Raw genomic sequence first — 26,859 nt, 5'->3', positions numbered from 1 at the left:
ATATATATATGATAAGTCACTGTGTTTAAGAAAAAGTCATTGACTTTGCCCTTGCCCCCTTTAGGTATTAACCATGGACCTGTCATTGCGGGTGTCATCGGGGCTCAGAAACCACAATATGACATCTGGGGCAACACTGTTAACGTGGCTAGCCGGATGGACAGCACCGGTGTCTTAGATAAAATCCAGGTACAGCTTCCTTTCCTGGTGAGATCCCTGAAGCCAACACCTCCTGTGTGGTGCGATGAGAAACAGACAGCCCCGGTGTGCAGAGGAGAAAGAATCAAGGCCGGTCCAGGGGCCTCATTGATCTCTGATGTGCATTTCAGTCGCATCTGTAAAGGAAAGTATTCAAACGGTGGTCATAAACATAGTGGTATCTCTGTTTCCCAGCCAACCTCAGAGAACATGCAGCTCGTCACCGCCAGAGCCATTTGCATGCAGCTAACGGTTAAAAGGAGCTGCGGTGGCTCAAGTGATTAAGACGCTGAACTGCAGACTGTGGAAGGCCGGTAGTTCAGCAGTTCGAGACCCGAGTATGCCGCATGACAGAGTGAGCTCCCATCTCTAGTTCCAGCTCCTGCCAACCTAGCAGTTCGAAAGCAAGAAATTGCAAGTAGATCAATAGGTACCACTTCGGTGGGAAGGTAACAGCGTTCCGCGCGCCTTGGTGTTTAGTCATGCCGGCCACATGACCACGGAAATGTCTTCGGACAGCGCTGGCTCTTCGGTTTTGAAACGGAGATGAGCACCGCAACCCTAGAGTCGGATTCGACTGGCTTTTGAGCAAGGGAACCTTTACCTTTACCTTTAACGGTTAAAAACCACCAGTAGGCCAAAATGCAGGATATTGTGCCAATGGGAAATGGGCTCACCAGATTTCTGAGTGTCAGGAAATAAACATTTGGAGTAATTGTTTCTTTGGCTATGTAACGAAATGGCTGCCAGGCAGAGGCAGCGGTTTACCTTAAAATGGCTATCAATCTGGTAGTCCTTCTAGGGTTGCCAGGTTACTTACAGGTAATAGCGGGGGAGACTCGACTCTTCTCTGGTACCATAGAGTTTTCAGGCTGATTGCTAGAGCGTCAGCCAGCGACGTGCCCAGCGAAATGATGTCACCTCTGGTAACATCATCGCGCCCAGCACGTTGGTCCAAACCGGGCACTTTGAGGGTGGGGTTCCCCTGCCGGCCTTTTCCAGTCCGGCGGATTGGGGACCCTTTTAGCGGGGGAACCTCCACCCTCCCAGGGGACCTGGCAACCCTAAGTCCTTCTGGAGGGGGGAGGTGCTCCATAGGGAAAAATGGGGCTGCCATACCTCCCTGCCTACATTTCCCAGCAGCTTTGAGGAAGAAATGCGGGAAAGTAGGGACCCACTCCAGGGGCGGACCGACCAGGGGTCGTTTCGTAGAAAAAGAGCTAGGGGAACTCATTAGCATAACTCATTAGCATATGCCACACCCCCTGACATCACCGGAAGCGTGTCATAAGGCCACACCCCCTGACATCACCGGAAGTGTGTCATAAGGCCACACACCCCGCCCCCAACAGTCCTGGCCGCCACCGCCGGCCTTGCGGTGGAGGGGCCCGGCAGTGGACCTGCAAGGCCGGCGGGAGTGCAAGGAAGCCCCGCGAAGGCTCTCCCTGGCCCCAGGCAGGCAGGGGGGGGGAGGGGCAGGGGGGAAGCAACTTACCCTCCCTCTTCTCCTGCCTCCTCCTGGCTGAATGAGGGCCGGAAGCGGGGCGGCCGGATGCAGGGGGCGGGGCTTCGTCATGTGCCCCCCCCCGTACCTCACCCGGGGGAACTGCGATCCCCCCCCGATCCCCCCCAAAATGACCTCTGGACCGACCCAGATAAAGGCTTCTGCCCATCCAGGGAGGGGCCAGTATCAGTCTTAGTCCCGGCCTTCGTCTTGGCCTTGAACTACAGCTTTGAGGGGCTGCCGCCTATGTGGGGCTCCTGGTCCTTCACTCTCCGTGGGCCATCCCAGCCACTATACATCGTGGTGGAGAGCCAGGAGGGTGGCAGTATTGCTGACCAGTCCTGAGGGAGGGGCTGCAGTCTCACTCCCACGACAAGGAGGGGGAGAGCGAATCCTGCCCTGCAACGGAAATGTTTAGATCAGGGATCGGGGTTTGTAGGGATAGAGGAATTGCGGTTTGATCCTGTTTATTTTCTGCCCGGTTGGGTTGAAGTGCCCGTGTTACGTCTGTGCCTAACTTTGTACATAGTTTAATTAAACCTTCTTTTTGAACAATAAAACCTGGTAGTGCTTTGACCACGTAGACCTCCCTGCTCATCACATGACACATGGCAAAGGAAGATCAGGGAAGTGAAATGGGGTTCAGAGGGGTTGCTAACTCTCCAGGGGGTGTCCAGAGATTAAGGTACCCACTTCCCAAGGTTGGGGAATCAGCCAGAGGGGTCTCACTGTAAATTCAGTGAGTGGTGGCAGCGACTGATGAAAGGAGATCGTCCCATCAGGCAGGGTGGGCGGGCAGAAATGGGCTTGTGAGCCACCGAACGGCTGCTCAGTCTCCCAGGGCTGAGGGCGAGTCCCCGTTTCGCCACAGGTTAACACACACAAAAGACTCCCTGCCAGGGTTTATACCTCAACCTAAAAAGCTGTTATTTGCATTAGTCATAATAACTGTTCTTAGTTAGCCTAAAGATTATTATTGGGAATGGTTGGCATTTTATTGATCCCAAGAGATAATCTGTTTTTTTGAGGTGCACATTGTGACCTTTGGAACATGATATGGCCATCTCGCATGAATATATGATTTTCCCTTGTACCCTTGCTGGCTCCACCCAATGGAGGCAAGAGAAACCCTGGGTCGGACCCTGTAGCTCCGTTCCATTGATGGCAGTGCCTTCCCCCGGTGCAAAATGCCTTCCTCTTGCATTGGCAGGAAGGCACCTGGTAAGGTTGGAAGGGAATGACCATGAGCTTCATATCGGCAGGAACCAACCTCCCTCTGTAGGGTTCCTCCTTCCCTCTTTTAGGTGAAGCCAGCACGGGTTTGAGGGGAAGTCTTCTTACTTATTTTCCCAGCTGTTCCTACTCCAGGGCAAAGAGGGGGGAAAGAGACTCTGATACAGCTAGATACCTAGATAGGATTGCTTCCTCTGTGTTGGGAAATACCTGGAGATTTCTGGGTGGAACCCGGGGAAGGCAAAGTTTGGGGAGGGGATCACAGTGGGGTATAACGTCATAGAGTCCACCACTGTTCCCTCTAAGCTGAGTTAGTGTGAGCTAGCTCACAGTTTCTTAGCCTCCGGCTCACACATTGTTTTGTCTCCGCTCAGGAAGGAGGGCTCCGGGGCAAACTAATTGATGCAGCAGCCCGATCGCTCGCTCACAACTTTAATTCCGGTAGCTCACGAAGTAGCATTTTTGCTCACAAGACTCCACAGCTTAGAGGGAACATTGGAGTCCACCCTCCAAAGCAGCCATTTTCTCCAGGGGAACTGATCACTGTAGTCTGGAGATAGAGTGTAATGGTGGGAGCTCTCCAGGCGTTACCTGGAGGTTGGCAACCAATGTTCCCTCTAAGCTGTGGAGTCTTGTGAGCATATATTCTACTTTGTGAGCTCTTGGCATTAAAGTTGTGAGCGAGTGATCTGGCTACTGCATATATTAGTTTGCCCTGGAGCCCTCCTTCCTGAGCCAAGACAAAATTGTGTGAGCCGGAGGCTTAAAAACTGTGAGCCAGCTCACACTAACTCAGCTTAGAGGGAACACTGTTGGCAACCCCATACCTTGGTTTTGTCTTCTGTCTTTTTTAAAAAAAAGAAAATTTAAACCCTTTTCTTGTGTTTCAGGTCACAGAAGAAACCAGTAAGATCTTAAAAACCCTGGGCTACATTTGTACCTGCCGAGGCATAATTAATGTCAAAGGAAAAGGAGAACTCCAGACTTATTTTGTCCATACCGAAATGACAAAATCTCTTTCACAAGGGACCGTCGCATCCTGAGATCCGCCACAGCGGTGTGGGCAGCCCCCACCTTTTCTAGAGGAGAAGCATCACACATTTTTCTCTCTTTTCGGCCCATACCATGAACATGCGTGTAACTCTTTTAGTCTATAGAAATGTCGCTGTAGTTACATCTACAGTTCCACCATCCAGCATCGAGGCACCCCAGTAGTCTTAATGTCCTGGGATGGCTAGCGTGTGCTTTAGGATGGGAAGAGATACGACAACTGGCCTTGTCAACTCTGACGTGGGAAAGAGGAAAAGAGACCTTAAGGACTTGTGACTCGAAAGGACACAACGAAAAAAATAATGATAACGTTAAGGCTGAAAATGAAAATACAACAGTCTTACGGCGATAAACCTGAAAGGAACGGGAAGTTCTGGAATTTATGGTAGCTCCCCAATATCGTCCTCTAGTCCTGAATTTGTAATACCTGATTCTGTCCCTTCATCTACTACAACTTAGGATGTGTTTCACCAGTTTACTCTCACAGCCACCGCCACAAAATGGAGCTCCTGACTGTCCTCCTCCTCCAGAAGGAATTCACAATGTGGAGCAGGACCAGAATGTGTCCGATGTTTTAACGCCATTGTCTTTTGTAAAACTAACTCATTATTAAAAGTTTATATATGTCTTTAAACTTGGTTTTCCTAATTATTCTGTGTTTCATTTGTGCAGGTATGCAGCGGAGTCTGCACATGTCATGCTTAACGGCATAAGCAGGGCTTGGCTCTGGAAGAGCTTGCAGCCAACGTTCCAACACCGAGAACATTTTATTTATGTGTTTAAAACATTGGTGCATCACCTTTCCACCCAACTTAGAATCCTCAAGGAAACAAATGATCACAACTGGAAGTGCCACAGGAAGTGGTGGCGGCTACAAGCATGGACGGCTTCAAAAGGGAATTAGATAAGCATATGGAGCAGAGGTCCATCAGTGGCTATTAGCCACAAGCAGTGTTTCCTCTAAGCTGAGTTAGTGTGAGCCAGCTCACAGTTGTTTAGCCTCCAGTTCACACATTTTGGTCTCCGCTCAGGAAGGAGGGCTCCAGAGCAAACTAACTGATGCAGCAGCCAAATCGCTCGCTCACAGCTTCAATGCCAGGAGCTCACAAAGTAGGACTTTTGCTCACAAGACTCCACAGCTTAGAGGGAACACTGGCCACAAGGTATAGATAGGGGCTCTGGGGCAAGTGATGCTCTGTCTTCTTGGTGCTTGGGGGGGGGGGTCAACAGTGGGAGGGCTTGTAGTGTCCTGGCCCCACTGGTGGACCTCCTGATGGCACCTGGTATTTCTGGCCACTGTGTGACACAGAGTGTGGGACTGGATGGGCCTTTGGCCTGATCCAACATTGGCATCTCTTATGTTCTTATGTTCTTAACATAAAAAGTTTTAAAATACAAATTAATACACACACACATACACACACACACACTATCACCAGTGTCCCCTCTAAGCTGAGTTAGTGTGAGCTAGCTCACAGTTTTTTAGCCTCCAGCTCACATATTTGTGTCTTAGCTCAGGAAGGAGGGCTCCAGAGAAATCTAATTAATACAGTGGCCAAATCACTCGCTCACAACTTTAATGCCAGTAAGCTCACAGAGTAGAGTTCTTGCTCACAAGACTCCACAGCTTAGAGAGAGCATTGACAGTTACGGAAACATGTAAACATACGGACACAGACACGTAAACAGGGAGGAAGGTCTGGTGGAAGTCAGCTGGTGGCGGTGGTGGGAAGTGCAGTGAAGTCACAGCTGACTTCTACTAATCCTGTCTAACCTCCGAAGGTGAAGCAGACCCTCCAAAGATCACCGTAGTGGTTGAGCGGGTTCATAAGGGAGTAGGCAGCCTTTCAGGTTGTGATTTAAAATGTTTCCCTTGCAGAGTTGTAATTTTCACACAGATTTCTGTGGGTGGAGTGTCTTTTCATCAAAAACTCAGACTTCGTCGTCTTGGCTAGGCATTAGGCTTTCTTTCGTGTTGCTTGCTTCTCTGTAAAAAGGCTAATGGATGCGTTAGCTGTCATCTAACTTTGAATCACAAGGGGTCTTTTATTCTTAGTGCAAAGGAAGAAAAATCCTTGTGAAAGGAGCCAGTCATAACCCAAATATTATTTAATTACTTTATTTCAGCTGTGCAACAATGAGGAGTTTAAGACAACAAAGTTCATTCCTTCTTTTCGGTTTCTTATTATGGATTCCTAACCCAAGAGGATAAATTTTAAAATAAAAATTCCAAAACATAATTTCTTCAATAGTTCCTCAGCTTAAAAAAAAACACACTAGCCCCTCAAACAGAAACCATGATAAATCCCGGACTTCTGGTTTAAGCGTTTCGCTGCTCTGATGCGTCTTGTCTTGCTCGGATGGAGACGTGCCGAGACCCGGCTGACGGGAGGGGCTCGAGTTCGTCCCGGACACCCCCCCAGGGTCTCTGTAGGAGACCCCCAGCCTGGGGAGCTGAGGAGAGCCTCTTCCAAGGGGACGCCCGAGGAATTGAGGCTCACTTTCCCCGATAGGTACCGTCTCTGCGGAGCCAGTATGGTGCCCAGAGACGACTGCCGGAGCAAGCGATCACGACCAAACTCATAGAGAAGACTCCCAGAAGATCTCCAAGGCTACAAACTGTGAGTTAAGCAGAGCTCAGGTAAAAAATAAGCGAATGGAGCCTTGGTAGTCATTGGAAGCGCCTAAGTTTGAAGCGCGGGGGGAGGAGATTTCAAGCCCCCCCCATAGGAGTAAACTGTAAAAAAAACAGTTTTAAAGCAAAAATAAAGAGACTTTGAGCCAAACCAAGCGCATAAGAAGTTAAGCGAACGCAAAAGCTGCTAAAATATATGAAGCGGAATTAAAACGTATAACTTTTGCTTTGTTTTGGAAAACTTACTTCTTGTTGATATTATGGCTGGGAGAGGACGGAGAGAAAAAACTGGTGACCGGAAATAACATACCAATGACTCCCTCCCAGAACCAGGAAGCATCTACAGACTTCTCTTCGTTCTTAGCATATGCACTGCACCCTCTAATGGATCAGATGACTACTCTCAACACCAAACTGGACAATTTGCAAAAGCAGTTAAAGCAAATGGACAAGTGAGACACAGCAACTGAGAAAACGTTGAAAAAGATGGAAAAACAGACTGAGAGTATTCAAATTCAAATTTATTACGGGTCTATGTGACCGAAGTCTTGACCAGAAGAGAATGCAAGACTGTGAGTCTTAATGAAAGAGTGGATGAAGCAGAGAAGGAAAGATCCTCGGATAAAACACAACTACTACAGCTCCAGCTGGAAAGATCCATGTATGTTCTACGTTTCCATGGAATACCTGAGGATAAGAATGAGGACTTAAAGGAACTCTTGGCGGTTGCCTTGGCCCCACTAATGGATGACAAACAGGAAGACTTAATTAAGGAAATGGATGTGGCGTACAGGACTTATCCGGACTTTATAAAGAAAAATAAACTCCCAGGGGAAACTTATTTAAAATTCACGAAACGATCAACCAGAGAACTGGTGCTAAAGTCAACAATGGGGAAATCCTTAAAAATCAAGAATGATTTTTAAGAGGAGGAGGTATGTGATAACCCGAAGAAGAGCAGGGAGCAAGGGAGGGGCCACAGGCCTTTCCCCTCTTGCATTTCAGAGCTCTGCTGCCACTTTAATACCCTTTTCAAGATATCTTCCCTCTCATACCATAAACTGACATCTCCCAGGCCAAATTTGTTCTACAACCAGTGCTGGATTTTTCCAGTTTGTTTTTGATGGTCTCCCAGTATTTGTTGTTGTTCAGTCGCACAGTCGAGTCCGACTCTTTGCGACCCCATGGACCAGATCACGCCAGGCCTTCCGGTCTTCCACCGTCCTCTGAAGTTGGCTCAACTTCATGTTCGTGGCATCTATGACACTGTCTAACCATCTCATCCTTTACCCTCCCCTTCTTCTTTGACCTTCAGTCTTTCCCAGCATCAGGGTCTTCTCCGGCGAGTGCTCCCTTCTCATTGGGTGGCCAAAGTATTTGAGCTTCAGTTTCATTATCTGGCCTTCCAGGGAACAGTCAGGGTTGATTTCTTTTAGGATTGACTGATTTGATCTCCTTGCAGTCCAAGGGACTCTCAAGAGTCTTCTCCAGCACTATATACTCCCAGTATAGACATGTGAAATTTGGCAATAACTCTTTGCCTGGTCATGTTGAGTTTAAGGAAAAACCACAAATTCCACATGGATTCCTCTTAATCCGTATGTGTCATGTCATCCTTTTTGGCTTTCTTTGTTACCCTTTAAAATGGCCAGGAGTTCAACTCCTGAATATGTTTTGGTCCACGTTTCCCAAAGTTCGTCCCAGAACATTAGGACATTTCACAACCACTGTCCCTAATGCCAATCAGACCATATCTTAGATGTGACACCTCTGGGCATGTTGGGTCGTGAAACTGGCCCAAACAGTCACTGTAGAAACTGTCCTTCTCAAAAACAAGCTATAGGGAGAGCCATCCCCCTATGCCCACACCTCTTCAGAAGTGTCCTTTTGGGCTCCCCTGACTGATAACATGAAATTTCAACAAATGTATAGGGAACATAGAAGCATAGTGTTGGAAGGGATCCAGAATAATCTAGTCCAACCCCCTGCACAATACGGGAAATTCACAAATACCTCCCCCTCCACGCCCCCAGTGACCGCTGTTCTATGCCCAGAAGATGAAGAACAACCTCATGGATCTCCAGCCAAATTGGCCCGAAGAAAAATTCCTTCCTGACCCCAAAGTGGCGATCAGCATTCCCCTGGGCGTGTAAGAAAGACCCATGAGAACTATGCACTGAGGCAACCCTTCCTGCCCTCCCTCTCAGGATCTGCCCAAGTTCACAGAATCAGCATTGCTGTCAGATGGCCATCGAGCCTCTGCCTGAAAACCTCCAAAGAAGGAGAGCCCACCACCTCCTGAGGAAGCCACTTCCACCGAGGAATCACTCTGTCAGGAAGTTCTTCCTAATGTTTAGCCGAAAACTCTTCTGATTTAATTTAAACCCATTGGTTCTGGTCCAACCTTCTGGGGCAACAGAAAACAACTCCGTACCATCCTCTATAATGACAGCCCTTCAAGTACTTGAAGATGGTTATCATATCACCTCTCAGTCATCTCCTCTCCAGGCTAAACATACCCAGCTCCTTCAACCTTTCCTCATAGGACTTGGTCTCCAGGCTCCTCACCATCTTTGTTGTTCTCTTCTGGACACATTCCAGCTTGTCTATAGCCTTAAACTGTGGTGCCCAAAACTGGACACTATACTTCTGTTGATACTGTAGACCAACCATGTCTCTATAAGAACTGTGACCACATAGCAAGAGGGTTTAAATGAACAGGGAGAATGTAGTGTGTGACTTTTGACATTCCAGGTTGTACTTTAGGAAATTAAGTTAATCCTCACATCCTTATGGGTTCATTTGAGTATTTAAAACCCTGGTGTCAGAACTCCTCACCAATCTTCTTATGTCTCTCAGCTCCCTTAAATCACAACCTGGCTTGATTTACTTACATCAAAGTACTTTAATTATCAAACCCTCGGGCCCGATACTGGTGCAAGTGAGATTTTCCCGCCAGAAATCGGAATGCCTCATTGCTGTGAAAAACCATAACCAAAATGCTTCATGTTGCATCCATGCTTCATCTCTCTTTCTCCCAAACATGGTGCATGCCTCAACTGTTCCCAGGTGCTCTGACTTCTGATCTCCAGTGCTACAAACACAACAAGCTTTGCCCGTGTCAGATTTAACCCTCCTCCATGTGAGGTGTGTGGCAGAGGCATCGGCGGCGGTGGAGTGGTGAGGCGGCGGAGTGGCGGAGCGGCGGCGAGGTTGGCGAGGCAAGCCCTGGTGGCCAGTGAGCCCATCACCGAGTGGTGGAATCCGATGGAGGCAGAGGTGGAGTCGCGGAAGGCGCGGTGATGTGTGGTGCAGGCGCAGCGGAGCCGGAAATGGACGTTAGCCGGGGCTGTAGCTGTCACGAACCGCGCACCAGGACGGGCCCGCTGGAGGAAGCCACCAGACTGAAAGACCTACTCCTGACACCGGAGACGGAGCCTCGACACCTGAAGACCGCCTGGAAGAAGGAGCCGGAAGCCGGAGAAAAGCAAGCCCTGCCACCTGGGTGCCGGTAGGCAGCCCCGTCCCTGTGTGTACTATGTGGCCTTAGATAGGGAATTGGTATTTGAACCTGTATGTAAACTGCTCAGAGACCCTTCAGGGTCAGAGCGGTATATAAATCGAAGGTATAATTAAATAAATAAATAAATAAATAAATACAGAGCAAACACCAATACCTGAAGGGACCAAAATCGATAGAAGCTATGTCCTGAAATGTCTGCCAGCATTTTCCACATGAAAAATTTCACACCAAGGCCTCAGGCCTGTATTCTAATTACGTATGCCCCTGGGCTTGTAGATTTGTTGCATACATCAAGGTCTTCTGGAATCCCTAGGTCTAACAGGTAGCATTCCAGCTTCCCTTGCTCAAATTCCACTCTAAATTCTGAGACCAGAATGAATTCTGCATCCCAAATGAACATGTATTTGCTCCTCTTCCACCCTACTTCTATGACTCATGGGCAGGACACCCCCTTAACTCCTGGAAGCACTCTTTTGTCCTCTGCTGCACTTGGGGATTTCAGCAAGCACTGCCCTTATCTTTACAAGACTGAGTTTATAATCCTGTAAGAACTAGAAGGAGCTGCGGTGGCTCAAGTGGTTACGACGCTGAACTGCAGGCTGTGGAAGGTCAGTAGTTCAGCAGTTCGAGACCCAGGGGTGCCGCATGATGGAGTGAGCTCCCGTCTCTAGTTCCAGCTCCTGCCAACCTAGCAGTTCGAAAGCAAGAAATTGCAAGTAGATAAATAGGTACCACTTCGGTGGGAAGGTCACAGCGTTCCGTGCGCCTTGGTGTCTAGTCATGCCGGCCACATGACCACAGAAACGTCTTCGGACAGCTCTGGCTCTTCGGCTTGGAAACGGAGATGAGCACCGCAACCCTAGTGTCGGATTCGACTGGCTTTCGAGCAAGGGAACCTTTACTTTCGAAGCTGTGGTGGCTCAAGTGGTTGCTGAACTGCAGGCTGTGGAAGGTCGGTAGTTCAGCAGTTCGAGACCCGAGTGTGCCGCATGATGGAGTGAGCTCCCATCTCTAGTTCCAGCTCCTGCCAACCTAGCAGTTCGAAAGCAAGAAATTGCAAGTAGATAAATAGGTACCACTTCGGTGGGAAGGTCACAGCGTTCCGTGCGCCTTGGTGTCTAGTCATGCCGGCCACATGACCACAGAAACGTCTTCGGACAGCTCTGGCTCTTCGGCTTGGAAACGGAGATGAGCACCGCAACCCTAGTGTCGGATTCGACTGGCTTTTGAGCAAGGGAACCTTTACCTTTAAGAACTAGAAGTGTGGTGTGGTGTTTTTTTTTACTGCAAGATTGAATTTTCAGCTTGTGGACCTCTCAGCCATTCTGGTTCAATGGCACCAAGAACAGGCAAAAAACAGACCCTTGTTCGATTTCCCTTAAGCCTCTCCTTGTGCGTTCAGCCTGCCCCCCCCCCTTCCCGGTCAGTGACAATAAGTTCAACCAAAGCTCACGTTACAAGCCTGAAACTTTCTGCACCCCTTCAGTAGAGCTGGGTCTCTTCCTGTGGGTCTCTCCCTCACCTCCAGGAGCCCTCACAAGGACACATCTGCCCCTGATAGCTGCTGCGCATTTCAGAAAAGGTATTGCTTTCGTTCATCCCCAGAGACACTGACTTTCGCCTTTGATGCACCACATCAACAATATCGCTCTCCTTCACTACAGATTCTTGTGCCTTGTGGCCGTCCTTCCTTGACACAGCTGCCTTTCTCGGTCTTCCAGCCCCCCTTAGATGTTGTTTGACATCACAGTGGACACAAGAGTGTGTCTCTTAGTAACCAGAGAACTCAGCAGCAGCAACAAGCTGGGGGGGAGAGTGTTGGGACCCAGCCAGTCTGCCTGCCTGCCTCCCGGGAAAAGAAATTTAGCTTGGCTCCACAATGCAAGGAGCCCAGGAGGAGGAGGAAGAGGAGGAGGAGGAACAGGAGGGTGTCAATGAGACACTGATCCGAAAGCATAAGCTTCCACTGTCTGCGCAGTCTGCTTTCAGCTACATCCCACCCCGGCGCACAGACCCCCCGGAGCTCAGTTATTTCCACCAGGAGTGCAAGGTATGTACAGAAGGGGGGAGGGGATCCAGTTGGAGGGCAGAGGAGTGGGATGGGGGAAGATGGGGAGAAAGACGGGGGGCAAAGTACCTGTGCTTGTCCGTGGTAGCAAAATAAAACACAAGTGCAGTGGCACCTTAAAGACTAACTTCTTTTTATTTCTGAAAGCTCTATATGACCCCCTTTCTAGGCAATTTTTGTAAAGTTAAAATACAAAGAAACTATTATTCCTGAATTTAAAAGAAGAAAAATCAACACATTTTAAAATTGCATCAATTAAAACGCACTGAACGTTCAACAGGATCGCTTCTTGGTTATCCTAATGCTGAATTAATGTCAATGGCTTGAACTTTAAGAACAGCTGGAGTATATTTGGCAACAGCCGGAGTGGTGCAAATTGCATTCCCAGACAGATCAAGTATGTGATAATCCTCTGAGCCAGTCTAGTGTAGTGGTTAAGTGCGCGGACTCCAATCCGGGAGAACCGGGTTTGATTCCCCACTCCTCCACATGCAACTGCTGGTGTGACCTTGGGTCAGTCACAAGTTCTGTCAGAGCTGTTCTCTCAAGGGCAGTTCTCAAGAGAGCTCTCTCAGCCCGACTTCTGGTTTTTGGCGACTTGCAGGCGGGTGTGCTCCATCACAGCTCTGATGTGAGTGACCTGCAAAACATGCCAATGGGGAGGGGTCCAAGTTGATCTTGGGCCCCCTCGACCCCTTCTAATGTCCTGGCCCCACTGGTGGGGCGTGTGAGGTGCCTCTCCCAAGGCTCCTTTTTGCCCCGATAGGTCCCCGTGGCACGGAGCCAGCAATAGCAGCAAGAGGCGCATACTGGCCAGAGTGCACAAGTGATCTAAAGAAATGATCCTCTCTACATGCTATATTCTACATTGTTAGTGTTCTTTGAGGGGGTGAACAAACATGTGGACAAGGGGGATCCAATAGATATTATTTACCTTGACTTCCAGAAAGCTTTTGATAAAGTTCCTCATCAAAGGCTCCTAAGTAAGCTCAAAAATCATGGGATAGAAGGACAAGTTCTTTTATGGATCAAAAACTGGCTAGTTCATAGAAAACAGAGAGTGAGTGTAGGTGGGCAATTTTCTCAGTGGAGGGTGGTAAGCAGTGGGGTACCGCAGGGATCAGTACTTGGTCCACTGCTTTTTAACTTGTTCATTAATGATTTGGAGTTGGGAGTAAGCAGTGAAGTGGCTAAATTTGCGGATGATACGAAGTTGTTCAGGGTGGTGAAAACCAGTGAGGATTGTGAGGCACTCCAAGGGGATCTGTCAAGGATGGGCGAGTGGGCGTCAACATGGCAAATGGGGTTCAATGTGGCCAAGTGCAAGGTGATGCACATTGGAGCCAAAAATCCTAAATATAAATACACGTTGATGGGGTCTGAACTGGCAGAGACTGATCAATAGAGAGATCTTGGAGTTGTGGTAGATAACTTACTGAAAATGTCGAGACAGTGTGTGACTGCAATAAAAAAGGCAAATGCTATGCTGGGGATTATTAGGAAGGGTATTGAACCTGAAATGCTACTTCTGGGACTTAAAATGGAAGAAGTCAACATTGCAAAACGGACTCTGATGGGGTATATGATTACAACTGCTAGAATGACATATGCTCAATGGCTGGAAACAAGAAAGAACTCCCGAAATTTGGGAGTGGCTAAAAACGTTACTCTTTATGGTTGAAATGGATAAAATGACAAGAAAGCTTAAGAATCAGGAAGCAGAAGAATTTTTCACAGATTGGAAGGACTTTAAAGAATACTTCGAGAAATATTGGGATGTAAAAAACAACTTATTTTGCTTTGATAACTATTGAAGAAAGAGGGCCATTCAGAATAAGTTTAAACATATAAGAACAATAGTTAAAAGATATGTTACCTGTAGAATTTGATTAATGAGTAAGGGGGAAAAGAGGGGGAAATAGAAGATTTGGGCTGGAGGTTGGAGCACTGTGGGAAGCCAGAAGGGGTGGGTTATTAGGAGAAAGGGATATATGACAGTTTGTAAGGTGATGTACAGTTCGGTTTATTGATATATCCTAATAAAAATTGTTTTTTTAAAAAAAGGAAGGGTATTGAAAACAGATCAGCCAATATCATAATGCCCCTATATAAATCAATGGTGCGACCTCATTTGGAATACTGTGTGCAGTTCTGGTCACCACACCTTAAAAAGGATATTATAGCTTTGGAAAAAGTGCAGAAAAGGGCAACTCGAATGATAAAAGGGTTGGAACACTTTCCCTATGAGGAAAGGTTAAAGCGCTTAGGGCTCTTTAGCTTGGAGAAAAGACGACTGAGGGGTGACATGATCGAGGTTTATAAGATTATGCATGGGAAAGAGCAGGTAAAGAAAGAGGTACTTTTCTCCCTTTCTCACAATACAAGAACCCGTGGGCACTCCATGAAATTGCTGAGCGGTCGGGTTAGAACGGATAAAAGGAAGTACTTATTCACCCAAAGAGTGATTAACACATGGAATTCACTGCCACAGGAAGTGGTGGGTGCTACAAGCATGGACGGCTTCAAAAGGGAATTAGATAAGCATATGGAGCAGAGGTCCATCAGTGGCTATTAGCCACAAGGTATAGCTAGGGGCTCTGGGGCAAGTGATGCTCTGTCTTCTTGGTGCTTGGGGGGGGGGTCAACAGTGGGAGGGCTTCTAATGTCCTGGCCCCACTGGTGGACCTCCTGATGGCACCTGGTATTTCTGGCCACTGTGGGATACAGAGTGTTGGACTGGATGGGCCTTTGGCCTGATCCAACATTGGCATCTCTTATGTTCTTATATGGAGCAGAGGTCCATCAGTGGCTATTAGCCACAAGGTATAGATAGGGACTCTGGGGCAAGGAATGCTCTGTCATCTTGGTGCTTGGGGGGGGTCAACAGTGGGAGGGCTTCTAATGTCCTGGCCCCACTGGTGGACCTCCTGATGGCACTAGTATTTCTGGCCACTGTGTGACACAGAGTGTTGGACTGGATGGGTTTTTGGCCTGATCCAACATTGGCGTCTCTTATGTTCTTATTGTATAACCCTTGCTCGTTTGGTGGAGAAATACTCTGGTTCAGGTGTGGGGGGGAAATATTTTCTGCTTTCCTTGACTTAAAAGGGGACTTTGACTCTATTGTGTAGTGGGTTGCCGCATGGATAGACGACAGACGATGACGTAGTGCATAGCACGCTTTATTTGGCACACAACAAGACAGGGGACAAACGGCCCCGGGGGCCAACTATATACATCCCTGGGGACACCCCCCTGGTCACCATTGGTGGGTTTGAATCTCCTGCCACGGATCCCATTGGCTCCCCAGTGGAGGGACTAGGAGCCTAGCCCCTATTGTTGTTCCAGAGTCAAGCTCAGGCAGCACTGGCTGACCGCTGGCCCCCCGGTGGCGGTCAGCATACACAACAGACTCTAAACCCAGGAACTTCCTGTGCGTTAAACTGAATATGATGGGAACAGATAAACAATTACTTTTGCTCATCCGGAAACTATACTCCTCTACCAGTTGCCAAGTAAGACATGGGAATTCCGGTACATTAACACTTAAGATTTTGACAAATCAAGGGGTCCAAGAAGGCTGCATTTTGGCACCCTGTTTATTTAATTTATTTTTGAATGATTTAGACCCTTCTCTGCGTGCGGTTGATGGTCATTGTCTTAAACTGGGTTGAGAACACATCTTATTGTGAGAATAACTCTTTACCTGTAATTGCATCCAGGACTTGACAGGCATATCCTTGGAGTGCCAAATTGCGTAAATTATGCAGCCATGTGCCTTGAGACAGGGCAGCACCTCTTAGTGACTAGAGCTTAGCTATCAACCTTAAAATTCTGGTTATGCCTTTACTTTAGAACAGAACCTGAGAGCTATGTCTGTTTGCTGCTGTCAGACTCATTTACATCTAATTGGCCAACCTCAATACTGAGAAAAATACAATCTGTTGATATCTCCTTTGACTTGTGTTAGGTGAATCTCAAATATTTAGAACTTTGAGGCAGAGTATCCTTCATAGTGAAAAACAAACTCTCTGTTTCAGTATTAATTGCTCCCCTCTGAAGTTCAACATAACATCGAGAAATGGGCTTATAGCAGCCTATTTTTTTACAGTTTACAGCCCCATCATTAAGACGAGCTTTTATGCTTGCATGCTTCGAAGCTTTACCATATGCGGTCCTTGATGGTAGATTTGCAAATGTTCTCTACCCTGAAAGGACCTGTCTATGTAGTAGCAGGAAAACAGAATCAATTGCCCACATCTTGCTTAGTTGTGAATTCTACAACAAAATACGGGGTGTCCTAATCAGTCCCCTTTTGATCCATAGGCACAGTTGCCCAGAAGAGAGACTAGTATCTAGGGTTGCCAAGTGTAAATTCCTCCGGAGCGGAGGACTCCCGTCCGGAGTCTGGAGCATCCGGAAGTGATGTGACGATGCCGGGCACGCTGGGGGCAGGGCCACGACCATCCGAGGGGAAACCATAGAGTTTTCCCTCGGATGACCGTGGCCCCGCCCCCAGCATGACTGGCGTGGTCATGTCACTTCCAGGTGATGCACACGTCGGGGTGGGGTTCCCCCCGGGGCCCAATCCGCCGCCGGCGGGGAACGGGCCTCTGGGGCGGGGGTTTCCCCGCCCCCCGGGGGGACTTGGCAAGCCTACTAGTATCCTTGCATCAAATCTCCACCCTCATATCACCTTTGCGGTGGGCAAGGTTTCTCTCTATTGCTATGAGGGTTAGATGCTATGAGGGTTAGAGAATATAAGGTATCTCTCTCTGTATATGCCCCGGAGAGCCTTGCACTCCACTGAACACCTTCTAGTAGTCCCTAGCCTGAAGGACATCTGATGAGCCTTAACCAGGGCCAGGGCCTTTTCTGCTCTGGCCCCCGCCTGGTGGAACACGCTCCCGATTGAGATCAGGGCCCTGCAGGACTTGCTACAATTCCGCAGGGCCTGTAAAGCGGAACTGTTCCCAGGGCTCTGGTTGAGGCGGTGGGTTTTTTTTAATCATCTTGACCTCCCCTGCCCATAGCAGGCCTACAGATGCCCACTAGCCGACCAACATCTAACAAGACGTGAATTAGGCTGCTTGGGATAGATGTTATTTGCTGCTTGTCATCTTGTTTTTATTTAATTGGTTTTAATTTTATATTGCTTGTTTAATCCTTGTTGTGAGCCGCCCTGAGCCCATCATGGGATAGGCTGGAATATACAGGTGATAGATAGATAGATAGATAGATAGATAAAGGTTAAAGCTCTGGTGGGATGTGTGGTGTGTTCAATGTGCCAATGTATGTATGTAAACGCAGTGATTGAAACACTATGTGAAGCTTCATCCTGGGCTAGGATCCCAATCCCTCAATTACTATTGGTAGCCCAGGAAGAGACCACCAATCACCAACATCCAGTTCCATGAGAGGGAACACTTGTGATTGGTCCTTATCCGTACAACCTCATAGGTTGGTATTGTAAAATAGGGCGTGGCTATATTAGCCGGGAGAGTTTAAAAGAAGAACAGCTTCGATGCTAAAGCTGTTCTGGCTATTCGGGTTGATCTGTTGGAGTTGGGTTACGAGTTGCTGAATAAAGCTGAATCTTTTGCTGAATCACTCTCCGACTCGTTTGTTAAGCAGCCGACTTAACAGGACGATTGTCTTCGTATATTTAAGATTTGTGGGGTTTATTATGTTTTATTTCCCTTTTTTAATCTGTGCCAATAAAGGTTTTGACTGACTGACTGCCAACGTCATCGTTTGCCCAGAATGCCCAAAAACCTTGGACCAGTCCTGGATGAGTCACCAGCCCAAGTAAACTTGTGGGTCACCATACTGAAAACATGGGAACCATTGCCTATCTGAGACAAGGCGGCAGACACAGGGCCAATGAAAGCCTGTCAAGGGCCAGCCCTGCCTTACCGGCAGCCCTCACCAAGCCTCTGGACAAGAGGATCTCCGGATTTCCATCTACCACCTTGAAAATATATGTGATTATTACAATTGAAGGGGGGGGGGAACCCTGTAGTTTAACATTATTTTAATAGCTGTCAAAGGCTTTTAATTATAAAAAGTTTGCCGACCCCTGTGTCAGTTGAATAGTATAAAGGTAAAGGTAAAGGTTCCCTTGCTTGAAAGCTGAATCTGACTCTAGGGTTGCGGCACTCATCTCCGTTTCCAAGCCGAAGAGCCAGCGCTGTCCGAAGACATTTCCGTGGTCATGTGGCTGGCATGTCTAGACACCAAGGCGCACGGAACGCTGTTACCTTCCCACCGAAGTGGTCCCTATTGATCTACTTGCAATGTCTTGCTTTCGAACTGCTAGGTTGGCAGGAGCTGGAACTGGAGACGGGAGCTCACTCCGTCATGCGACACCCGGGTCTCGAACTGCTGAACTACCAACCTTCCGCAGCCCGCAGTTCAGTGTCTTAACCACTGCTTCATAAACCCTTGAGTTAATGAGACATGTTCTTTCTCTCCTCCACCCCAACCCTCAATTATTTTAAGCCAGGAACTGTTTCCTTGTACGACTGCATCTTTAAAAGACCCGTTGGCTATGATGCGAAACTCCATCGATGTGACAGAGAGCACGCGAAGAGCAGAGGACTTCATATCAACGATGAGGTGACTCAGTTGTGGACTCGGCAGAGTGTGTGGTACAGCTTCTTGACGTTTCCTCTGAGTTCCTCAGAGGGGTGAACCTACCTGTGAGGCAGGTTAGGCTGAGAGCTTGCGGACTGGCCCAGGTTCACCCACCAAGAAGGTGCCCCGACACTCCTTGTTAATCATTTTAACCAGTGATCCTAAACTCAGATGAGGAAGTTAAAATTAGATTAAGTGCCAGATAAACCGGGGGGGGGGGAGCAAGGCTCTCCGGAGGAATTTGACCCGCAGTTGCGCAATCACACAGTCCTTTGAAGCTGCAGGGGAAGCCCGCCACTGCGTGATCAGACGCAACTGCGGGTGAGTCGGGGTTTTTTTTGGCCATTTGTTTCCGATTTGCTTAAACAAGGAATTGATGAATGGACCATCCCGATGCCATGAGAGCGCACTGGAGTGATAAGACAAGGGAAAGTCCATCCGTGGACCATAGCAACCCGGTGTCTTTTAACTCCGCTTCTGCGGCGGAGCAAAACGGGTTGCCGACGGCTGCGGGGCGCTTCTCAGATGTTGTTGTCTGATCATACCCTTTAAATCTGTCCGGCATTCGCACCTGTGTCGGGTCTAATTGTGCATATGATCGCACCCTAAAATTGGTTTCAAGCAATGGGCCTGATTCCTCTTGAAGCTTACCTTTTTTAAGGCTTTAGGCAAGCCACTTCCTTGCAGTCTCAGGTCACTCCGTCTGTTAAATGCAGAGGGATAGTAAAAGGACTGACCTACCTTACAAGCACGGAGCTGCGGTGGCTCAAGTGGTTAAGACGCTGAACTGCAGGCTGTGGAATGTCGGTAGTTCAGCAGTTCGAGCCCCGGGTGCCGCATGACGGAGTGAGCTCCAGCTCCTGCCAACCTAGCAGTTTGAAAGCAAGAAATTGCAAGTAGATAAATAGGGACCACTTCGGTGGGAAGGGAACAGCGTTCCGTGCGCCTTGGTGCTTAGTCATGCCGGCCACATGACCACGGAAACGTCTTCGGACAGCGTTGGCTCTTCGGCTTTGAAACAGAGATGAGCACCGCAGCCCTGGAGTCGGATTCGACTAGCTTTCGAGCAAGGGAACCTTTACCTTTACCTTATAAGCAGAATAGGAAAAGGCACCTTAAAGGCCAATTGATATATTAAAGCATCAGCTTTTGACAATCCAAAGGTCATTTTTCTAGAGGCATGAAATATTACAACCTCGTTGTAAGGACTAGTTAAGCAAGGTAGTATGAAACATTTTCAAAATGTTTAAAGCACTGCTGAGTATCACCATTATTAGCAGTACCTGTTTTATCGCAAAGTAGCTGTTTTATTGCAAATGAATTCCAGAAACAGGCTAGAATGGGAGATTGCTGAATTACAAGGAACCCCCAAGACTTAACAGAGATAACGGGTTCTTATCTCACTACACATGCGAAGTCACTTAGTTCTCACATCTGTTTGTTAACTCTTTTATCATCTGTATGTGAATTTGCTGCTATTCACAGGTCTTACTATCTGTTTTAATCCAGTCTTAGCTATACTTATTGCTCCGTTACTTACACATCTTGATTCTAATTAGCCCTTCCTGGCAACTAACCCCAAATGTAATGGTTGGCGAAGTCTGTTTAAATGTGTCTGAAGAAGTGTGCATACACATGAAAGTTTATACCCAGAATTAAACGTTGTTGTTCTTAAAGGTGCCACAGGAGGACTCAAACATTCTTAGTAACTGATTTTGTACTGTTGGAGAGACTGAAAGTGGCTGTGAATGGATTTTAATGCTAGTATTGGCCTAACACCTAGGAGGCCTGGATTCGAGTTTCTGTTCAACCATGTAGCTCCTTGGTTGTCGTTGGACCAGTCAGTGTCTCTCAGCCTGACCTACCTCACGGGCCTGAGGCTCAAATGAAGACAGGGGAGCAACATACACTGTCTTGAGCTCTCTGGAGGGAAGGCAGGATTGAAATGTAGTAGAAATAAATCTATGATGTGAAACTCTGGAAGCCCCTATGCCAGTGTGCATGCATTGATTCCAGCAAGAGCGCAGTGCGATGTTTTTGTTTCAGGCACAAAAATGTTTCAAGGAAATGTTGGTGATTAAAGGCAGATCACGGAGCTGCGGTGGCCCAAGTGGTTAAGACGCTGAATTGCAGGCTGTGGAAGGTCAGTAGTTCAGTAGTTCGAGACCCGGGTGCCGCATGATGGAGTGAGCTCCCATCTCTAGTTCCAGCTCCTGCCAACCTAGCAGTTCGAAAGCAAGAAATTGCAAGTAGATAAATAGGGACCACTTCGGTGGGAAGGGAACAGCGTTCTGTGCGCCTTGGTGTTCAGTCATGCCGGCCACATGACCACGGAAACGTCTTCGGACAGCGCTGGCTCTTCGGCTTGGAAACGGAGATGAGCACCGCAACCCTAGAGTCGGACTCGACTGGCTATCGAGCAAGGGAACCTTTACCTTTAAAGGCAGACCATAAAGCTAAGGAACAGATCCAAAGCGAAATAGGGACACCCGGGGTGTCCCAGAAAGTGTGACAGCCCCCGCCCTTCTGTCCACGGTCCTGTGTCCTGAAAGGGCAGCCTGACAGGAAGCACTGAGACACGTGAAAGGGGGAAAGCCCGTCAGGCTGTGAAAGGCCCAGGAGCACAGCTGGGATTAGAGACGGCAACTCCGAAGTTCTCCTCCCGTCGACGACTTCATATTTTAACCAGGCTTATTTATTTGAAGAGGCTCACATTTGCACTACATTTATTTCTTTATTTTTTAATCATTCAATTTATAGGCCGCCCTCCCCGCCAAGCGGGTTCAGGGCGGCTAACCACAAGGCCACGCATGCCGATATATAAAACAAGATAAAAACACACAATTACAATATAGACAGAATAAAGTGCTTCAAGATGGTTACAAAGGATGATCTTCCGTTTTAGAGATGGTATCCAGAGGATACTTAGTCAGTTCTTAAACTCAGTGGTGTCCGCACGCCATAGTGCCGCAGTTTGATCGTCATGGGCCATTCCAATAACCTGCTGTTTCCAAGTTCGTTGTTGTTGTTGGTGGTGGTGGTAGTGGTGGCTTCTACTCAAAAGCCTGGCGGAAGAGCTCCGTCTTGCAGGCACCGCAGAACTGTGCAAGGTCCCGCAGGGCCCTGATCTCCTCCGGGAGCTCGTTCCCACCAGGTAGGAGCCGCCACCGAAAAACCCCTGGCCCTAGTAACAGCCAGCCTGGCCTCCTTGGGGCCTGGTGTCACCAACAGATGTTGCGTCCCCGACCGTAGTGCCCTTGGGGGTACGTACAGGGAAAGTACCTCAGGTATGTCAGACCCTGGCCGTAAAGGGCTTCAAAGGTAAGAACCAGCACTTTGAAACAAATCCGGGAGCAAAATACAGGGAGCAAAAGAGGGTGAGTATGTAGCGTGCTGGCCCAGGAGACCCAGATACCGATTCGCCCTCTGCCTGGGGCCGTCACCCACTCTCGGCCTGACCTGCCTCACAGGGTGGTTGTGAGGATAAAATGGAGAGGAGAAGGATGCAAGCCCCACCCTCGGTTTCCGCTGGGGTGAACAGTGGGGTGTTAGCGAACTAAATAAGTCCTAACTTCCTAAGAACAAAGTCAGAGTCCAATGGCACCTTTAAGACCAACAAAGTTTTATTCAAGGTGTGAGCTTTCGTGTCCATGCAAACCTCGTCAGACAATGAAATGAAATTACATATCATAGCTGTATATATAGGAGCGGTCTGTTAAATTAGGATGCAAAATCATGAGGATTTTTTTTAAAAAACAGATCAAAAGAATGACAAGCTCGGTTTCTGGTTATCATCTGTTTCGGTTCAACTGGGGGGGAACAACCTACGTAATAAATATGTTAGAACTGGAGATTGATGTGTCCCAATTTGTGAGAATCCCATCCTTGGACCCCCCCCCCCCGCCCATCCACCTTGATCGAAATAAAAGTCCTAACCATGCGGAACCTTTATTTATTTATTTATTTATTTTATTTAATTTTCGACTTATTATACCGCCCTAACCCCTAGGGGTCTCTGGGCGGTTTACAGGAATGTTCTAAGAACTTTTTACCCTGTCTAAGGCCACATACTTGTAGGGGTGGGGATTTCCTACCAGCACCCTTCTGGTGGGCCCGCTGCGTCCTTTTTCTGGCTCGGCTTTTTCTTCCTTCTCGGTGGTATTTCTGGCATCTTTTCCACTGGCCGGCTGCTTTCCTTGGTGGGACCGTCTCTCGGCGCATGCCTTCGTGCTTGCTTCGGCTCTGTCCTGACCGGCCAGTGGTTTTTCACATCAACACCCCCCTCTTTTTGCAGGCCACGGAAGCCTAGTGGTCATTTGAGGTCCCACCCCCAGAAAATTGCTCTACGGTCCACACAGAGCAGGATATGGAGCAGCTCCAGCTTCTCCTGCCCATTCTCCCCTTGGGGCGGGAGCCTCTCCTGTTGGCTCTGTGGCATTGCCCGAGGGTCCTTCCGGCTGCAGCTGATGGGAGTGAGGATGGAGTCAGCCGGAGTCCTAAATGACATGTGAACGAGAGAGGAGAGTAGTGGAAGCTGTGGCAACTCTGTCTCCTGTTTTGACAATAAAGACAGAGGTTGTGGCTACTGAGAAATGGCTCTCCACACGTTTATAACCTTTCTGCAGTTGGATTGAGAAACAACGCTCCCTCTAAGCTGTGGAGTCTTGTGAGCAAAAATTCTACTTTGTGAGCGACTGGCATTAAAGTGGCGGGCGAGCCATTTGGCTACTGCATAAATCAGTTTGCTCTGGAGCCATCCCTTCCTGAGCGAAGACAGAAATATGTGAGCTGGAGGCTAAAAAACCGTGAGCTCGCTCACACTAACTCGGCTTAGAGGGAACACTGTTTAGAAACCGTTTGGCTGCCTTGAATAGATTGGGACCGAAGAACATTCCATGAGGAAGGTCTCTTCAGCAAGAACCACTTGAGTCCAGTAATAGCCCAACAGCACCATAACTTGGGGCATCCCTAGTCGATACTCTCCAGTGTTGAACGGTCGTCTCTCAAGCTAACATTTAGATAGACTCAGGGCTTTTATTGTAGAAAAGGCCCAGCAGGAACTCATTAGCATAATAGGCCATACCCAACAGAAAAATTCATTAGCATATTAAGCCACACCCCTGGCAGCACAGTTCATTAGCATATTAGGCCACACACCCCGGTTACCAGAACTGTGGTCATCCAGCCACACCCACCTTTTGCTTCTTATTCTGTTTACTTTGTTGTCAAAACCCAGGGCTTTTTTTGTAGCAGATTTGCATGTTAGGCCACACACCCCTAATGTAGCCAGTCCTAATGAGTTTCTGCTGTTAGGTTTGGCCTGCTATGCTAATGAGTTCCTGCTGGGCGTGGCCAACTCAGGAGCCAGCCAGAACTCCGTTCCTGTGCGTTCCTGCCCAAAAATAGCCCTGGATAGACTTACTGGTGGGATTCCCCTGCCTGTTAGAGCCAGTGGTGTGAAACGAGGCCAGGAGCACTTGCAATGTGCTGATGCGTTTAAAGTGTCAGACTAGGATGTGGGTTCGAATCCTCACTCTGCCCTGGAAGCTCGTTGGGTGACCTCGGACCAGTCACACACTCTCAGCCTAGCCTACCTCACAGGTTTGTTGTGAGGATAAGACATAGGAGAGCAATGTAACAGTGAGAGAGGGGGGGAATTCGATACCTGGCCACCATTTTTAACAGCATTTGTGTGTCTACCTCTGCCCTTTCTCACTTTCATTTGGGGGGGGGGGTGTCTAGCCACCAATGTTCCCTCTAAGCTGTGGTGTCCTGCGAGCAAAAATTCTACTTTGTAAGCTACTGGCATTAAAGTTGTGAGCAGGCGATTTGGCTGCTGCATGAATTCGTTTGCTCTGGAGGCCCCTCCTTCCTGAGCTAAGGCAAAAATGTGTGAGCCGGAGGCTAAAAAACTGTGAGCTGGCTCACACTAACTCAGCTTAGAGGGAACACTGCGAGCCACACCAAGTAATAACATCTAAAAATGTTCTTAACAGGAAAAAGCAAGACCCGTGCCCGTCTTGGACTCCTCTGTGTATGGGAGACGCATTGAGAGGCCCGTGGAAGAGCTGATCCGAGACCACGTGCGCATCAACCATGTGCAAGCCGAATTCTATAGGAAGAATGGAATCACTTGCTTGGTCGAAAAATCTAACCAAAGCCTTGACCCAATCTAAGGCCCCCTTGCCCCAGCACAGAGCCAAGAACGTTCCTTTGCCTTGGGGGTCGATCTCTCCTTCCCCCAATCGTATTCTTTCTAGGTTGTCGCTGTGATTTTGGATCCCTTCCAATGCTGTGTGTCATCCTATGAATTCGTTACAGAATTTTTAAGCGAAATTAAATGGGCCATGCCTTGCTTTGGTGTGCTACAGGCTATAAACTTGAGCAATTAGCAACCGAATTGATGTGAACAGCATGACATCAGGTGATGCTATCTAGAAAAGGTGGCAGTTACTGCTACAAAAAGAGGATTCGGGTTGTATCTCGCACATCCCTGCTCAGTGAAGGAAGCTATGTGTTCCTCCATCAGTACCTTCCTCTTCTCGAGAACGGCTAAAGATCTGCGGGTTACAAGGCCAATTCATACCATAAGAACCAGATCTTAGAAAAAGACCAAGTCAGAGCAGTCACCTCCTACCCTTGCTCAATTGTGACTTTGTTTTTAGCCTTGGAAACGACAGTGATGTCTTATTGTACCAGTTATATAAAGCAGGCTTTCTCCTCAATGCAGCTGCAGAAAACATGGTTTTTGTGAACCTTTGTCTTCCGTGAACAATTAAGACGCACCTCAGCTAAGGAAAGATATGCAAACTGGACTTCATGAGAGACCTGCACAATTTGTGACCCCACTCACCTGATCACAGCCCCCCCCCCCGGAATGTTCTGGGCTCTGTGCCAGGGGCCGGAGACAGCTGCACCTTCTCTGGAGAGACCAAAGAGCCCCTGTGCATGCAGTGTCCAGCTGGCGCATTGTGCTGCAGAATCCCTTGCAAACAAGCCGTCCTTTCCCCGTTGCCCGTATTAGCTACTTCACCTTACTAGGTTTGCTGGGCATTATAAGTCAGGGTGAAGGCCATTTCACACAAGCAGGTCAGTGCTTCAGAGGGTGTTGGAGCGAAGTTTTCTAGCTTCAGGTCTCACGCCCTACTGAACAGCAAGCCTGGCCCCCAGTCAACCATCGAGGGGTGGTTCTTCCCTTTATCGAAATGCAAAGAAACACGCACTCATTCCCTGGGGCATAGTTTGGTGATGTCACATGAATACGTTCACATCACAGTGTCAGCATTTATTTGATGGCACAGAAAAACTCAAAACAATCCAAAGTCAGACGTAGAGATGTGACGGCCCGGAAAAAAAAACAGAAAAATTCGGGGAAACGGTTTTTTCGCGTTTTTTCCCTGAAGCCTTTTTGTTTTTTTCCGAAAAATTGGAAAAAGAAAAGAAAAAAAAATGATTATGGAACGTTTTATTTTAATATGATAAATAAAATATTTTAAGACCAGGTGTTCAAATATTTCCCAAATCATTTCTAAAATATATATATATGGTATCAGATTGATGTAATTTCTGTGCACTGAGGACAAGCAAGTCCTAGGTTACAAACTGAACCCTCCAATGCAAGAACAAGATGCATTTCTTCCTTTAGGAGGTGCAATTGTCAGAAGAAAATAAAAAAGTTTCAGTTTTGTATTTGCATGTGGGTGGGTATTCTGTAATAATTGTTTGGCTACACTATATTTTTTAATATGCTAGTTGTGATAATTTCATGCCAAGTAAAAATGTCCATAGTCATATTTTATGTTCCTAAAGTAACAGAATGACTTTCAAACTAGAAAAGACAAAAGAAATGCTAATGTAGCATTTTTTTCAATTTTTCCAAAAATTTCCGTTTTTTTCCGAGCTTCAAAATTTCCGGAAATTTTACATCTCTAGTCAGACACTGTAGTGCTACTGGGTCTGAATAGGCAAGCAAGGTCCCTTTTAAACATTATTTTTTTAAAAAAATGCCTAAA

At 47.8% G+C, this 26,859-nt stretch overlaps 2 protein-coding genes across 2 annotated transcripts in view; both read left to right on the top strand.

The window, feature by feature from the left end:
• The window catches only part of ADCY2 (adenylate cyclase 2 (brain)), a 200,078-nt gene extending 195,802 nt beyond the window's left edge, over window positions 1–4,276 (top strand). Inside the window, exons 23-24 of the mRNA XM_015409355.1 lie at window positions 65–189; window positions 3,826–4,276. Coding sequence (XP_015264841.1) covers window positions 65–189; window positions 3,826–3,978 — 278 coding nt within the window. The 3' untranslated portion in view covers window positions 3,979–4,276. The remainder of the gene's footprint in view (window positions 1–64; window positions 190–3,825) is intronic.
• Window positions 4,277–12,017: 7,741 nt separating this feature from the next.
• LOC107108834 (chromosome unknown open reading frame, human C5orf49) lies at window positions 12,018–25,084 on the top strand. Its single transcript, XM_015409354.1, has 3 exons — window positions 12,018–12,193; window positions 18,713–18,829; window positions 24,844–25,084. Exons 1-3 carry the CDS (start codon window positions 12,023–12,025, stop codon window positions 25,021–25,023), a joined length of 468 nt encoding a protein of 155 aa, XP_015264840.1. The 5' UTR covers window positions 12,018–12,022; the 3' UTR covers window positions 25,024–25,084.
• Window positions 25,085–26,859: the final 1,775 nt, after the last annotated feature.

Source organism: Gekko japonicus, unplaced genomic scaffold (genome assembly GCF_001447785.1).
Source record: "Gekko japonicus isolate JY-2015 unplaced genomic scaffold, Gekko_japonicus_V1.1 scaffold707, whole genome shotgun sequence".
Taxonomy (NCBI): domain Eukaryota; kingdom Metazoa; phylum Chordata; class Lepidosauria; order Squamata; family Gekkonidae; genus Gekko; species Gekko japonicus.
Note: the sequence above shows the minus strand (reverse complement) of the source record. Positions and strands in the feature narration are given on the sequence as shown.

Coding starts and splice junctions, on each gene's coding strand:
- LOC107108834 (XM_015409354.1), top strand. CDS start 12,023: ATGCAAGGAGCCCAGGAGGAGGAGGAAGAGGAGGAGGAGGAACAGGAG. Junction 12,194..18,712: donor ATTTCCACCAGGAGTGCAAG/GTATGTACAGAA, acceptor AATTATTTTAAG/CCAGGAACTGTTTCCTTGTA. Junction 18,830..24,843: donor GACTTCATATCAACGATGAG/GTGACTCAGTTG, acceptor TGTTCTTAACAG/GAAAAAGCAAGACCCGTGCC.